Source organism: Zootoca vivipara, chromosome 6, assembly GCF_963506605.1.
Source record: "Zootoca vivipara chromosome 6, rZooViv1.1, whole genome shotgun sequence".
In the NCBI taxonomy this organism is placed as follows: domain Eukaryota; kingdom Metazoa; phylum Chordata; class Lepidosauria; order Squamata; family Lacertidae; genus Zootoca; species Zootoca vivipara.
The window spans coordinates 82,387,876-82,404,398 of record NC_083281.1 but is presented as its reverse complement, the minus strand read 5'-3'; the positions used below and the strand labels follow the sequence as shown (position 1 = coordinate 82,404,398).

At 44.0% G+C, this 16,523-nt stretch overlaps 1 protein-coding gene across 1 annotated transcript in view; it reads left to right on the top strand.

The window, feature by feature from the left end:
* Positions 1 to 553: 553 nt before the first annotated feature.
* PLEKHN1 (pleckstrin homology domain containing N1) overlaps positions 554 to 16,523 on the top strand; it is a 58,142-nt gene continuing 42,172 nt past the window's right edge. The window contains exons 1-2 of the mRNA XM_035118074.2: positions 554 to 789; positions 6,671 to 6,770. Of these exons, the coding sequence (XP_034973965.1) occupies positions 710 to 789; positions 6,671 to 6,770 (180 nt within the window). The 5' untranslated portion in view covers positions 554 to 709. The remainder of the gene's footprint in view (positions 790 to 6,670; positions 6,771 to 16,523) is intronic.

Genomic DNA, 16,523 nt, shown 5'->3' with positions numbered 1-16,523 from the left:
ACATTATAAGAAATAAGAACAAACACAAACCAATAATCCTAGGCTTGCCAAACATCAGAAAAATTCCTGACGTGTCCTGGTTTTCGCGTTTCAGGGAGTAATTTTTTGGCAAAATGTCAGGGAAAATCTTGATGTATAGCACAATGCAATGGAAAAAGCAGTGGAAACAGCTAAAGATTAAAAGCTTAAAATTCCTATTTTTGGGTTAGGTTTCCCTTTAAAAAGCTCGACAATTTTGGTGGTTTCCTTTAAAAAATGCTTTGCGGGTGTGAGGAATTTTACTTTTTGAAATATGGCAACCCTACAATAATCTCCTCTCTCACAACACGTGACAATAGTTTCTCCCAATTGCCTCTTTAAAAGTTCCTTCATTAGTTTCACCTGCAAAGACGCAGCAGCAGCAATCAACAAAGAATTCCTTTCTGGACTCCCCACTTCATGCTGTGTGTGTGATGATCAGATCCACCAGGAGGGGAAGTGAACCCAGCAACAAAGCAGCCCTTGGCCAAATGGCTGAGAGTTCCCAGCTCACACCCATAAGAGTCACCGCTGCAGACGGAAGTGTCTGCATGACACACTCAAAGCGCACACACCTCCTCGCTGGCTTCACACGCTCCGGCGCCTGGGCTCCCCGAGCCTGCCTGCCTTTTTCTCCTCTCTTTCCCCCTCCTCGCAACTGCTTCTTGGATTATACAAGTCGCTCTCAAACATGGGGAACATGGCTTGCGTCCCCCAGGCACCTGGCAGGTTCCGATACTCCTTCTCCAGGAAACCCTCGCTTAGGAAAGAGTGAGTACGCCGCAATCTTTCCTATTAAGTTTTCTGTGCTGCTGCTGCTGTCTGTGTGTTTTGTTCTCTTAAAAAGAAAGCCTCATTGGGAAAAGAATTCCCTTGCTGGGTCTCGCTTTCTCCAAGAAAAGTCAGACACTGTGTGCATGTCCGTTTCCTTGAGATTTATCATGGCAAGTGTTACAGTACAGTACCTCCACACTTCTCATATCGCACACAAAGAATTTGGTGGAGTTCTTGGAATAAAGGACGGTGTGTCTGGTGTGTGTTTGTGTGTGTGGAGAGACAACAGTTCTTTTACTTTAAATGGGTGTGTGTGTTTTTTTGTTTCCTTTGGAGTGGCACCCCTGACAGCTTCAGTTTGCTTGAATTGTTTTAAAAATTACATCCCACTTGAAAATTAAAAGGTTTGAGTTAGATTGCAAAACGTTAATGTGCTGGGCAGTCCTATGCAGAATAACTCAGAATAACACAGAGCATAAATTAAAAGCAACCCCCCCACCCCAGTAATTTACCTTTCACAGAACTACATTTTCCAGCACCGTTAAACTACAGTTCCCAGGATTCTTCAGGGAGGACAATCAGCTTTAAAAACATGGTGTGCACACAAACTTTGCTCTCCAGTATGTATGTTTTTGTCTAGTTAAAATAACCATTTAACATAAGTTTAAGGTACGGTCTTTAGGAAGATGAGTGTTTCAAATGAACCTTTAATTCAAAGTCTCACTTGATAAAACTTTCCCTTGCCTATAGTCAGAAAGGCATCCCTTTCCTCAGGACTCACTTAGGAATTGTAATCCTAAATATTTACTGCTATTTTGGGGGCGTATTTCTATGTTTGAAACATGGTGAGCCCCCAAACTGGCAAATGGGGTGTAATCAAGGGAAGTAATGATAAGAGTTTTGAACAAGACAGGAGTGTTTAATTTTATTTGTTTATATTACTTCACTACATAATTGAAATCAGTTTCAGAACTCCAGTGAAATAGTAACTTACTTCACCATAGTTTCCCTACATAGATAGCACTGTGTGTTGTGTACAGTGAACCCAGTGAAATTAGAGGCTTGTGGCACATTTAATGGCTCGCAAATTTATAGTAGTGAGAGCTGTTGTGGACTACAGACCACATCTCAAGTGAAGTGGGCATGAATTCTGAGAACATATGCCCCAATAAATCTGAGTCTTCAAGGTGCCCAAGTCTTTGTGTCTGCTGTGGCCACCGCTCTAGAAGTTGTCCCAGCGAAATGGTCAACATGCACAGTGTGCGATCATTGCTGATAAGCCCCATGTGCTACTTCCTACACAGAACCACCCTCTGTGTAGGAATGTCATGCTATTTGAAGTGTGGGCTTTACGTGGATTAGTCTATCTGAAAACCAGAACCTCCTGTTGTAGGCTTTCTGCTCCTGCTCTACGTTCGATACCACTTTGATAGCACTTTAAAAAGGGAGATCTCATAATGCATTCACAAAACTAGCTCGGATTTGCAACGGAAAGGACAACACAAAAGGGATGTAGTTGAGCCCCCTGCCATTCTCAAGGCTTTCCCACCTCACAGTTCCCACCAGACAAAATCTAGCCTTACATAGATGCTGCACAGTAAAACTAAGTGACTGTTTGTATATGTGGAGGAGGAATGGAAAACTAGGCCAAATTCCTTGGTGCCAACACGGTTGGAAAAACAAACCAGGGACAATGTGCCTTTTTTGGATTTTTAAGTGCCCAAATGACCAGACACCTGGGCTTTCTTTCTTTAGGTGTCTTATGTGGGTGTAAACTTACAGGCAGGAACCCTGAAACTGATGCTGGTAATTGTGTAGAAGGGCTGTGGCTCTATGGTGGAGCATCTATTTTGTGCTTGTTTCAATCCCCAACATTTCCAGGTAGGGCAGGGAATGTCCCTTCTGAAACCCTGGAGAGTCGCTGACAGTCAGTGCAGACGATACTGAGCTAGATGGATCAAGGGTCTTAGTATAAGGCAGCTTCCTAGTATATACAAAATCCAGACTTAAACGTGTTACTGATTGCACGAAAAATCAGGGGATTTGTGGGCAAATGCAAAATCACGTTGCATGGTCCAGGCAGTGTCTCCCAATGCCCATCAAGCCATTTGGGTGGAAAATGCCAATATGATTGCACATCGTATCCACCTGCGAGACACTTTGTGTTGTTAGGTTTTGGTGGCACTGAGATGAGTGGTTGTGAATTAGTGGAGCAACACACTTCCCTCTTCCCTCTCCAGAAGGGAATTAAAGCATCATCAACAGAAGAGTTCATGGACTTCCGTAGAATTCATAGAACTCTTTTGTTGATGTGGCTTTAATTCCCTTCTGGATAGGGAAGAGGGAAGTGCATGATGGGATATCACAGGAAGTAAGAGCTTTGCCCTGCCCTAGTTAGCACTTCAGGGGCATCCCTGGCAAGAGGTGTGACATTGCAAAGCACTTCTGACACATCAAAGAAAACTAAAACAGATTGCAAAATGCAACAAATGGAACATAATGCTAAAGTGGTTTTGTATTTGTAACCATATTTGGGGGGGGGGGTCAGTGCCTGCCTTTAAGATCAATAGGCCTCTTTCCCAATCACTTGAGTTTCTTTTTCTTTCTAAAATTTCTGTCTGCTTCTTTGCTTTACCAAGAGATGTTTGGGGATGGGGGGCTTTGCAAAAATTCAAGGGTAGCAATAGATGCTGGGCCTGTCTGTTTTGTGCAAGTAACGCTACTCAAGAGCTGATCAATGCTACCAGATGGTATGTGAAAACAAGGGGTCCCCAGTTGAATATTTTTTGGGTGTGTGTGGAGGCTTGCAACCTGTGGCACTCAAGTGAAAGTACAGTAGTAATATAGAGAGCAAATGGATGGTTTGAAGGTTCTTTATGGGACAGAATTCTCTCACAGCATGTGCTTCAAGTATAGGGAATGGCACAAATTTACATGTTACACCCTGGTGTGACTGCAAGAGATGCTTTGAACAATACATTATTAGCCTATGGAACTCGCTGCCTCAAGATGCTGCAGTTGACACTAGGTTGAAGAGCTTTAAAAAGATCTTGACAAATGAATGGAGCAGGAGAGGTCAATTGACAGCTGTTGCTCACATTAGTGAAATATCTGTGTACACAAAGGCTCACACATGGGTTTTGCACTAGTCTATTTGATTTTTTTTTTCAATTAAACACCAAATACGTAATATAATAATAAATAATAATAAACTAAAAACTAATAACCCCACCTCCTACAAACACGTTTAAAAGGCCATAAATTGTTTAATCAGCCAACGTTTTTGCCTAGCGCCTAAAGATATGTAATGAAGGCGCCAGGCAAGCCTCCCTGGGGAGAGCACTCCACAAGCTGGGAAGCCACCACAGAAAAGGCCCATTCCTGTGTTGCCACTCTCTAGACTTCTCAAGGGGGAGGCACACTGAGAAGGGCCTCAGACGCTGATCTCAGGGCCTAGGTTGGTTCATACGGGGGGAGGTGGTCCTTGAGGTTTTGTGGTCCTGAGCCGCTCAAGGCCTTCTAAGTCAAAACATTGAATTGGGGGGCCTTCCAGAAGTTGCCGGTCTCCAGCTCCCATCAGCCCCAGCCAGCATGGCCAATGGTTAGGGAAGATGGGAGTTGTAGTCCAACAACATCTGGAGATCAGCAGTTTCCTCACCCCTGGTTTAAATATGCTGAGTGGCCAGTAGTCAGTGTTAAGTGATCTGGAGTCTGTACCCATAAGACTTGTGTCTGGCTGCATACACGTGTGTGTGTGTGATTTTAAGAATACAATCTAGCCTCTAACAGAGAAGTATTTGGTTCTAATGTGTGGAGTAGCATGAAGGATGCATGTGGATAAAACAAGAACAGAACAAAACAAAACAAAAAACACCAATCTTCTAGCAGCATAAATGCTGTAATTTGTTTTCAAGAGCCGAAACTATGTTGACTGAAAGTGATAGTGGGTGGGGAGAGGGGAATACCTCCATGACATCAGCTGGCACCTGGGCACCAACAATGCCTTTTTAATGGGGTCTGAGTCACTGTCGGTGTCACCTTGAAGGGAGAATCGGGGATGGCAGGAATCATTATTTAAATGGTGCAACAAGACTGTTGGTTTTAGCCAGGGGGAATGCTACGTGGGGACCTAATCAGGGAGCAAAAATGACTTAGGGTTGTTTCTAAAGCTATGCCTTTACTCAGAGTAGTCCTGCTGAAGTTAGTGAACATGACTAAGGCTGTGAACACATTGGGCAGAACCATGATACTTTCGAAGCACACCCATTTCAAGTACACCACTGTCCCCCCCATAGCTGCCAAGTTATCCCTTTTTTAAGGGATTTTCCCTTATGCTGAATAGGCTTCCTCGCGAGAAAAGGGAAAACTTGGCAGCTATGGTCCCCCCTCAAACCCTGATAACTATAATTTCCTCCTAACAGAACTACAATTCCCCACATCCATAACAAACTACAATTCCCAGGATTCCTTTGAGAAAACTATGTGCATTGACCTTTATGGTGGCTAATACCATATGTATACCACTTCCCAAATCAGTGGTAGGGGCACACTGGAAGTAATGGGGATGTGGAGGTCAATTAATTTCAATGGGTCTGCTCTGTGTAAGACAGGGGTGGCCAACTTCCAAGAGACTGCGATCTACTCACAGAGTTAAAAACTGGCAGTGATCATTCAGGTCAAAGTTGATGAGCTTTTTTTTATGAAGGAAAGCCCTGTTTTTTGGGGTTCACGTAAAAATTGTTGAGCTTTAGGAAGGAGGAAAGTGACATTGAGCCTTTTTTTTAGGAAGGAAAGCCCTGTTTTTGGTGGTTCAGGACATTCGAGGGGTGCAGGGCAAAGGTGTCGAAGTTTTTTTAGGGGAGCCAAAGTGTTATGGTCCATGGGGTCACGAAGAGTCGGACACGACTAAACGACTAAACAACAACAAAGTGTTTTAGCTTCTTGGGGGGGGGGGAGAGCCACTAATCTACCACAGACATGCCTGTTGGACATGCCTGCTGTAAGACATGGTCGGATACAACCTTTAGGCCGGCACTGATTTGCTTGTTGGTGTAGTGTGTGGGAGAGAGATCACTTTTACTTATTTAGGTATCATAGGTAACTTTTACCAACCAGTGCTGTTGTGCTCAGATCCTGCTTTCGGACTTCTCATAGGCATCTGGTTGGCCTCTGTGAGAACAGGATGCTGGACTAGATAAGCCTCTGGCCTGATGCAGCAGACTCTTCTTATTTGTTTTTGGGTATTCGTGTGTGGGTGTGGGTGTTTGCTCCCTGCAGCAACAGTTGCAACAGTGGCCTTGAGAAAGAGATTCTTAGGCAAAACATGGGGCCTGTTTCAATCCCCATCATCTCCAGGTAAGGCTGGGGGGAAATGTCTGAAAACTCTGGAGAGCTGTTGCCACTTACTGTAGACAATACTGTATTGAGCTTCCATACCACTTACATTAAAGTTGCATCATCATCAAACTCGTGTTCTGAGAGAGCATGCATGCCTCATCTTTCTTTTAGAGAACTGTGAAGAAGAAAAAGGAGGGAGGGGAAACAAAATAAGTTTTGCAGATTGTCACCTTCCTTGTTTTTGATTACCTTAACTCTATCCTTGGGAAAGACAGAGTCCTTTGACCATCAGTGTTGAGGAATGAGAACGAACGAAGCATTCCTTTGTGGAAGGACAAATGAAACAAAGGGGGGAAAAACATGCCAAGGAGAAATTTGCTAAGCCTAAATGTTATTGATGGCCAGCTGTTCATTTGGTCTGGAGACTTAAAAGCCTTGTGATAAAAGTTGCTAATTCCACCCTGATGCGTTGCTGATTTGATTTGTTTGCTTGCTTTGATCTCGCCTGACTCTCTTTCTTTTTCTTTTTATTGCTTTTCAGACAAGAGAGCAAAAAAAAGCTAGCCAGCCTTTTTGGTCTTGAACCAGGACAAGAGAGGGATGTTACCTCAGACAAGATACTCCAATATATCCCTGGCCAGGTAAGTGCTCTGAGATCTATAGCAATCTTAATTTGAATAATGTCGGTGGCATTTCTGCTATCCAATGTTTTGTGTGTCTTCAGGCCCTCTTAATCTTGGACATCCTGAGGTGAGATAAGTGACTATTGTATTCCGTTTACAGATGAGAAACCAAGGTTGTGATAGGGACTTGAGCAAGGCCACTCATTGAGTTTGTGGCTGAGGAGATGCAATTTGTAAGCACAAATCCTCAACCCACAAATAAAATTGCTTCTGCACGCTGTAACACAGTCTGGTTTAAACTAGTTAAGCCAGCCTGGTTTAAACAGATTCTCATGTTGTGCCCCAATGAATTTTTGGAAATGGAAGGATTGGCATGCCCGTTTTAGGGATAGTTAACAGCCTTGTCAAACTACAGTTCGCAGAGGTCTTAAGGAGGAAAGCTACAACTGCCTTTTAGGACATCTAAAAACATCACCATCACCATTACCTTTAATTGAATTATCAGGGTTCTTCTTCTACGGATGACAGTCTTTAGAACTGCTTCACTGTGAAAGTTGCAGCATGACTGCTGGCCAGCCAGTGGGCCTGCTATTGTCATCATGACGCACAGGAGCTTTTAATTACCCGTGATTAAAAAATAAAACAAATTAGCCGGCCCACAGTCAATATTTCCCTGCCCTGAGCCTCCTTTAACAAGAATTCAGAATGGGGATCACTTCACAAAATTACAATTCCCAGCACCTTTAACAAACTGCAGTTCCTAGTATTTGAGGGTGTGTTTTAAATGTGTAAAGGTGTGTGTGCAGCCCAGATCTCTTCTCCATTGAGGAATGTTTGCTTGTTCTCATGCTGTGTTTCCCTGGGTGGAGATGGTGACAGAGCCCTGTCACCAACCTGTATATCTGGAGTTATGACTACAAAAAGGTGGGGAGGAAGGGATTGTGCTGCTCTCCCTGTTCTTTTGAGAAAGCAGGAAGCTAGTTGATGGATTAGGCTGATTCATCCTTCCCAGGGTGCAAAAGTTGGTAATTCTGTACCGCACACAGATGGCTCCACATGAGACGTACCTAGGGTCCCTTGCGCCCTTGGCCAAGGAGCTGCATCGGCAGCAGCGCCCACCCCCACCCCCCATCACTTTATTGCAATGGCCAAGAAGCCAAGGCAAGCTCAGATAGGGCTTCTGGAAATGTTGGATCAAACCCACAAGTAGATTTTACTGCCACCTTTTCCCTCACCCTCGGATTTGTGCTGGGAGCAGTTTTGTTTGTCCTCCTCTTTCCACCTTGACTGTAAACGCTGCACTTGCAAAAATATTACCAATGTCTGTTTTGTTAAGGAAAACATGAAGCTAGGCCTTGTGGGATGCATACAAGAGACAACCACTCATGCAGTTAGAGCATGAGAACATGGCTTCCTCCCCACAGAATCATGGGTGATGCATTTTGTTAAGGGTGCTGGCAACTGTAGCTCTGCGAGAGATGAACTTCAGTTCCCAGCATTCTTTGGGGGAAATCATTCACTTGAAACATGTGACGTGGATGTTAATCTACTAGGTGAACTACTTTTCATACACACACACGAGGCAGATGTGTCCAGCCTCCTCTCCTGCCCCACTGAAGTGCTTTTTTCTGTGACACGGTGACGCTGCCATCACAATGAAGTAGCCTTTTCCTGGAGTCTTTAATTTCCATGTTTGTAGGCCAGAGTCAACGTCTTCAAAGGGGTGAGAGTGAGACCCACCCCAAGCTAAGAGATGGCTTGAGCTGAAAGCCCCATCAATTTGCTGTGTGGGGATGCGCTTATATGTTTGGAAAGGAGTAGCATTTATATGCAATAATTAGCATCTATAGTGCTTTAGAGAGTTTAAAGAGCTTTACATACTGGAGATTGCTCAGGAATTCCACAACAACATTCTAAATGAGGTGCATGTACTCTGCCTATAACGCAAATGGAAGTGGGGCTCAAGGTGGACATTTATTTATTGCATTTATATTCCCATCTTTCCTCCAAGTTGCTCCGACCGATGGAGAACCCCATAAGGGCAGATTTTTGCTTATTACAGTATACATGGTCCTGCCTCTCTTTCATTTTATCCTCACAGTGACTTTGTGAGGTAAGTTAGGCTGAGTAGGGATTTGAACTGTGGTCTCCCAGTCCTGATCCAACACTCCCAACTACCGGTATTATACCACACTGGCTCTCAAAGTGAGTGAGAGACCCTATTGGCATATTACACCCGTGTTCCAAGATCTCCCACTGGTTGCCAATTTGTTACCGGGCCAAATTCAAGGTGCTGCTCTTGAAATATTTATGTCTATTTTATTTATTTATTAAATTTGCACACCGCCTTTCATCCATAGATCTGAGTGACTTGCAACATTAAAAATACAAGATAAAAGCACAAAATACATAATAATAAAAAAATTGAGAGGAAAACCCACAAACCAATAACCCACCTCCCCTCAATACTTCAGGAACAGTTTTACTTGCCTTAATCCATGGGTGCCTGCTTGCACAGCCACAAATGCTGTATAATGTTACAGGGTATATAACATTATACAGTGGGGGGGGCTCCTTGTTGATGGGCAAGGAGTTCTTTGGAACTCCTTGCCCATCAACATACCGTACTGTGTTTGACGCCTGCTAAAAACGTATATTTAGGCAAACCTGCCCAGACATGTACATTTGTTGTTTTGAAATTGGTTGGCTTTGTTTATATTTTGACCATGTTAATATGTTTACTTGTTTTGAAATTTTGATTTTATCTATATTTTCTTATGAACATCTTATATTATTTTATGTGAACTGCTTAGAGGGTTTATTATTATTATTAAGCAATATATACGTCTTATTAAATAAAAATAAATAAGTGTGCATCAAATAGGAACCTCAGTCTTTTAAATACTGTTATGAGACCATTAAGGATTCTGCCTTGCATCCTTTAACCTTAATACCGGTATGTAGTGTATTGTGGCTGGTTGTTGTAGGCCGCTTACACACATGCGCACGCACGCACGCACGCATGCATAAACAAACATATGCACACCACTAAGAACACAAGACCCTCCTGGATGATGCCAATGGCCCATCTAGTCCAGCATCCTATTGTCACGGTGGCTAGCCAGATGCCTATAGGAAAACCCATGCTTGGCCCAGCGTAGGGTGGTAATTTATTTTGAATAACTAACATGGAGTACCATGAAGAGTCAAATGGTGTGTTTACATTGCCTATAGCTGCAGTCTTCTGTGCATTTACCCCATAAAGGCTCATTCAGGCATTCTTTTTATTCTGTGTTTATGATTATTTGTGCTCATGAGGCTATTGGGGCAGTCCTACACTATCCCACATTAAATACTGCTTCTGCCTGCAAAAGGTTTGGGGGCAGGCATAGTGCTTCATTTCTACTCCTGTAATTTTCTGCTGAAATGCTGTAACTTTTAACTCCACAAATGTTCTGTATGAGTTTAGTTTTCATCACACTTCTGTTGCATTATAGCTCCTCTACGCAGCAATAATGTTATACTGTTGCAGAACAACTGATAAATTGGGATAAATCCACCACTGATGCCCTATTATTGTGTCGGGGACACATTGCAGAATGCACCTGCAATAATATATCGGTTTGGAGGTGCCTCAAGGCCCTCAGAAATAGTGGGACTTGCTTCCGGAGGGAAATGGATAGGATTGTGCTGTACTGAAGGAGTTAATGTTGGTGCTCATGTCAACTCTCTCATGCCATACATTAGCTACAGCAGTTGTAGTAAACCTGCAACTCCACCAGTAACAAACAATTGCGTATATGAGGGTTATATATATTATCAGTGAGATTGTGAAGGGATGACAGGGTTCTTAATACCAGGTGATATTGTGTGTGCCTGAGGCAGAGAAAAAAGATAGAGTGAATTACCTTTGGCAAAGGAGGAAATTCGGGCCCATAGCAGTTGGGCTCCTTGACCGATGTCAACCACTTCCTGTCTTGCTGCATTTCCCAAGCACAGTGGCGCATGCCCTGGAGCAAAAACATTGACTCCGTGAGGAAGGAAGAGAAGTTTAGATAACAAATATTATCTCCACCACACTTTTTTAAAAAAAATGTCTTCAAGGAGATGCTTAATTCAGAGCCCCCCCCCCTTGTGATGCCATAGCCTGTCCAAAGTTGACATGGTGGCCATCCGTGGTGATTAAAGTATAAGTCACTGGATTCTCCGTCCTAGCTAAGGTCTGAGGGAGTTTAATTTTTAACTAGCCTCACCTATAGCTGAGGCGGAGCAAAGCGAAACATGTCGGTGCGAGTCTTGCTCGATCAACCCCCAGCTAGGAACTGGGTTTCAAAATCCTCTCTCTTTCTTTCTCTTGTGAGGTGCTGAAAGAAACCCAAAATGATCAAAACCTCCGCTTGGAGCAGTGGGGGGCATGAATGAGTGTCTGTGAGAAATATAAACAGCCCAGAGGGGTGGAAATACTGCTGAGTGATGATGAAGGGAGTGAAAAACCCCAAACTCTGGTTTCTTTCTATTTAGGCCACCAGCCAAATGTCTTCTGCCTGAAGGCCCTTGATAATATTCCATTAATGTGTGAGTGTGTGTGTGTGTAGGAGGTTGGCGCTTTGTACATTTTTGGTATGATGAGCAGGTTCTGCATTCATTGGGTTGTATCCAATGCTAGTCCTATTCAGAAGTGAAACCACTGAAATGCATTTCAATAGGTCTGCTCTGAGTAGAACTTTAGGCCCCATTTGTGCCATACATATGTGCCCACTTCAGTTGTCTATAGGTGCCACATATGGTAATACCCATTTTGCATTTGTAAGAACACGATTGTTTAGTGCAGTAGCACATGGGCGTAGCCAAGCAGGGACAGGAAGTTGCAGCTCCCCCCACCCAGCAGTAAAAATCAATAAAAATACATAGCTAACTGAGGTTCTGCCCCGCCCCCAACAAAAATCTTGGCTATGCCCTACACTTTGGAACTCCCTGCCTATTGAGATCAAACAGGCGTCTCCACTGTACAGTACTCTTTTTGGCACCAGCTGTAAACATTCCTGTTTCAATGAGCCCGCCCAAATGCTTAGGAGGTTGAAGTAATTTTAATCTGTTTTAGCATTTTAACTTTTGCACTTTTAAAAGTATGCCTGTGATTCCCCCCCCCTTGATTTTATTGTTTTATCTCTTCGAAAACAGCTTTGAGGGTGCATACATGAGCGGTGCATACATGAAAAAAAAAGATTTTAAGTGCTCTTATACCGCTTTAGATGGGACGCGGGTGGTGCTGTGGTCTAAACCACTGAGCCTACAGCTTGCCGACGGGGTGAGTTCCCATTGCTCGGTCCCTGCTCCTGCCCACCCAGCAGTTCGAAAGCATGTCAAAGTGCAAGTAGATAAATAGGTACCGCTTCGGCGGGAAGGTAAATGGAGTTTCTGTGCACTGCTCTGGTTTCACCAGAAGCGGCTTAGTCATGCTGGCCACATGACCTGGAAGCTGTACGCCGGCTCCCTCGGCCAGTAAAGCAAGATGAGCGCCACCGCCCCAGAGTCGTCTGCGACTGGACCTTATGGTCAGGGGTACCTTTACCTTTATGCCGCTTTAAGTAATTATGTCTTCCCCAAGAACCATAGTGTGCGGAGAGTTGTGAGGAGACCCGCTGTTTCCCTCACAGAGCTACAATTCCCAGAATTCCATGGGAAAAGGGATCATTTGGGAACTGTAGTTCTGTGAGGGGGATAGGGGGTTTCCTCACAACTCTCAGTGCCCTTAACACAGTTCCCAGGCTTCTTGGACGGAAGGGCAATGCCTGTTTAAAGAGTTATGGAGCCTTAGTCGGGTACAACCTATTAGTAGATGAATTCTGGAAGATTCAGGACAGGCAAAAGAAAGTGCTTCTTCACACAGCATGTAGTTAAATTATGGAATTATATACCCTGCGATAGGGACACGGGTGGCGCTATGGTCTAAGCCACAGAGCCTAGGGCTTGCTGATCAGAAGGTTGGCGGTGCTGGCCACATGACCCGGAAGCTGTCTGCAGACAAACACCGGTTCCCTCGGCCTATGGAGCAAGACGAGTGCTGCAACCACAGAGTCGTCCGCGACTGGACCTAATGATCAGGGGCACTTTTACCTTTATACCCTGCGATAAGGCAGGTGTGGCCAGTCTGTGACCCTCCAGATGGGTAGCATATGATAATAATTTTTTTGCTGGAGTATGCCTCCCATCGTCCCTGACCATTGGCCCTGCTGGCTGAGGCTGATGGGAGTTTTGCAGCCCAACAGTACCTGGCCACACAGATTCCCCATCCCTGCCTTCACACATTAACGTTAAGAGCTTGAGGTTATTCATCTGTTTCCCACATACCTTTGGCCTTCTCTTTGCTATTGTCTTTCTTTACCCCCTGCTTGGGTTATCCTGATAAGTGATGGAGCAGGAAATGACCTCAGATTTCTACTGATGGTGTTATGATTCACCAGTTAAGACACAACCTAGTGTGACGGTGCCTCTCTCTGTGTGTGTGAATAATATATTGCTGCATTCAATTTGCATTAGGCAAATTAAAATAAATTATCTCAACTGATACCGGAATTCCCCCATCTTTCCTCCGTTTATTTACCCATTTGTGAGGCAAACTGCTGGAAATAGTGCTATTATGAGAAGATTTCCAGGGGGCTAACTGCATACCTAAGTCTCAAAACAAGTATTGTGGCACCTTTTAACAAAGATATTGTGGCATAAGCTTTTGTGGTCTGAGCATCTGACAAAACCGTTTCAATCCACGAAAGTAGGTGTCCTAATTTATTTATAAAGTCTCTTTAAGATGCCATAAGACGACTTGGTGTTTTTACTGGTGTGAGGTTTCAGCTTGTCTGGAATTTTAATTCCAGAACCAATTTTTTTTTAAAGAACACTTACCATCTCTCACTTTTTTATATATTGTAAGCTGCCTTGAGACAGTTCCAGTTGGTAAAGATACATGGGCAGCTGCCGTATACTGAGCTAGGCCACTTCTGCACTATACATTTTAAGCACATTTCAAGCGCTTGACTTCCCCTAAAGAATGCTGGGAACTGTAGTTTGTTAAGGGTGCTGGAAACAGTAGTTCTGGGCAAGGAGTAAATTACAGTTTCCAGTATTCTCTAGGGGGATGCCATGTGCTTTTAATGTATTGTGTAGATCTGACCTGACCTGACGATGGGTCAGTCTAGCTCTGACTGGCAACAGTTGTCTGGGATGCTAGACTGGGTGCCTTCTCAGCCTTACCTGGGTGCGCTGGGGGTTGAGCCTGAGACATTCAAATATTTTAAACAAATGTCATTTTTAATCTCCTCTAATAGTATATCTTGGACTGATTGTGAGGGGAGGGCCCTGCTGCTCTCAATCCCCGAGTATGTTGGTGATACTATAGGTAAAGGTAAAGGGATCCCTGACCATTAGGTCCAGTCGTGACCGACTCTGGGGTTGCGTGCTCATCTCGCATTATTGGCCGAGGGAGCCGGCGTATAGCTTCCAGGTCATGTGGCCAGCATGACAAAGCCGCTTCTGGCAAACCAGAGCAGCACATGGAAACGCCGTTTACCTTCCCGCTGTAGCGGTTCCTATTTATCTACTTGCATTTTGACATGCTTTCGAACTGCTAGGTTGGCAGGAGCTGGGACCAAGCAACGGGAGCTCACCCCGTCACAGGGATTCGAACCGCCGACCTTCTGATCAGCAAGCCCTAGGCTCAGTGGTTTAACCACAGCGCCACCTGGGTCCCTTACATACTGGGTCCCCGAGTATGTTGGTGATACTATAGTGTTTACAATTCTTTTTGCCTGTTGAAACATTAAAAAACAAAGGAGCCTTTCAGGGGATGAAGGATTTGTACTGTGAAACTAGACGCAGAAACAACGTGCAGAACCGGCTGACAAAGCAAAAGATATTTCTGGAATGAATCACAATTATTTCATCATCCCATGTGAACAAGATTGTATAGTATCTGTGCAATTTGCCCAGTGTAATTATTCTACACCTCAGGAGTTCTTGAACACAGGAGACATTAAAGGGCAAAGGCCAACCCATTGCGGGAATAATGCCTGACACCCCTACATTTTCATTGGCACAGTATTCTTGCCATTGCCTGCTTAAATGTGGCAACGGAGCTTCTAGGATGCAGCAGTCCAGGAACTTAACTTTACAGACCCATTTGCCCCAACCATCCTTTCTCGGATTTCTGCTATTCCAATTGAGACATAATCCGAAGTTGCAATCAGGTTTAGTGAGTTAGTAGGATGTTGCTGGTGGTTTGCGTAAAGTGAGTGAGTTCCTATTGGCTTGGAAAGCCTGGGAACGTGGGGGAAGATGAAAATCTGGGTTGCCACTTAATGCCCAGAAGGGCGTCTAATTAAATTTGGGTGTGTGGCTGATTGTAGTAACACACAAAATAAGTAGCATGCTGGGGTGTGTGGGAGCAGGTGGAAGGGGCTGCTGTAAAATATGAATCCAAGTTATTCTCTTGAAAGAGAGCTAGATGTTTTCTCATATGGTGCTTTCAGCAAAGTGCTGCCCTGCAGATGTTTTGGAGTCCAAAACATCTATACTGCGATATGTCAGTTTATAATCCTATATACTCACTTAAGTGCTACAAGCTCCATTGAACTCAATGGGATTTTCTTTTGAGTAGGCTTGCATGGGATTATGTGTGATTAATTATACAGTAAAAGGATCCACCAACAGAGGAGGTTACTTGCTGTGTCTCTGTGTGATTTATTGCAGTGGCCGTTTCTCCTCCTAATCAGCCTTCACTGCAGATATGTGATAAATGCTGTTTCGGGTGTGATGGTGGTCATTTGGTCACTCCTGACACAGCAGAATTGTTTGCCTTCAGAGGAGACCCTGCCAGAACCATACAGAAGCCCAGTTGTTCATACTGTTACACAAATCTTTTCAAGTACAGTATACAAGTGGAGACATGTGCCTCCACATATATCCCAGAATTGTGAATTTAACGAAGAAACACTGCGGTATACTTTTGTGGCCACATGTATCTGAACCTCAGAGCATACATGATGTTCTAATTATGGGTTCCGATCCTTTTGGACAGCTTTGTTCTACAGCAGAGAAAGTGGAACACATCAGCCTGTGACCATGCTAATGAAAGGTTACCCTTGATAATTAAGCACTGAGAAACTTTAGGTTAAATGCTTCTGTCTGAGGCTTGTATGTGCAATAAATTCCATTCTTTGTCCTGCCTTTGCTCTTCGCTGATCTCTGGGCCCACCGAGAGCCTAAAATGATAAGATGGTTCTCAGTTGCTGTTGCTTTTGAAGTTGCGTTTGTGCCCCCTCAGGCCACAGCTCTGTTATGGTAGCAGGAACTTATGTGCATCCCAGCATTGTTTTGGATGTTTTTAAACAGGAAAAAAGTACAAATGGTATAACTTGAGAATCACAGCTGTAGATCTGTAATCAGCCCTCCTACACATGATGAGCGAACATCTGCAGCTTTGACACAGTGTGAAAAGCAGTAACTGATATAACGCTAAAACTTAGCAGACATCCAATGAAGCTGAATGTTGGAAGATTCAGGAGAAGCAAAAGAAAGTACTTTTTGCAGTGTGTAGTTTAACTATGAAATTCACTGCCACAAGAATAGTGATGGCCACCAATTTGGGTGGCTTTAAAAGAGGATAGTCTGTGCACGCACCATACATTTAAAGCATGCACACCCCTGTAAAGAATCTTTGGAACTGTAGTTTACCCCTCAAAGAGCTATAGTTCCCAGCACCCCTGACAAACTACA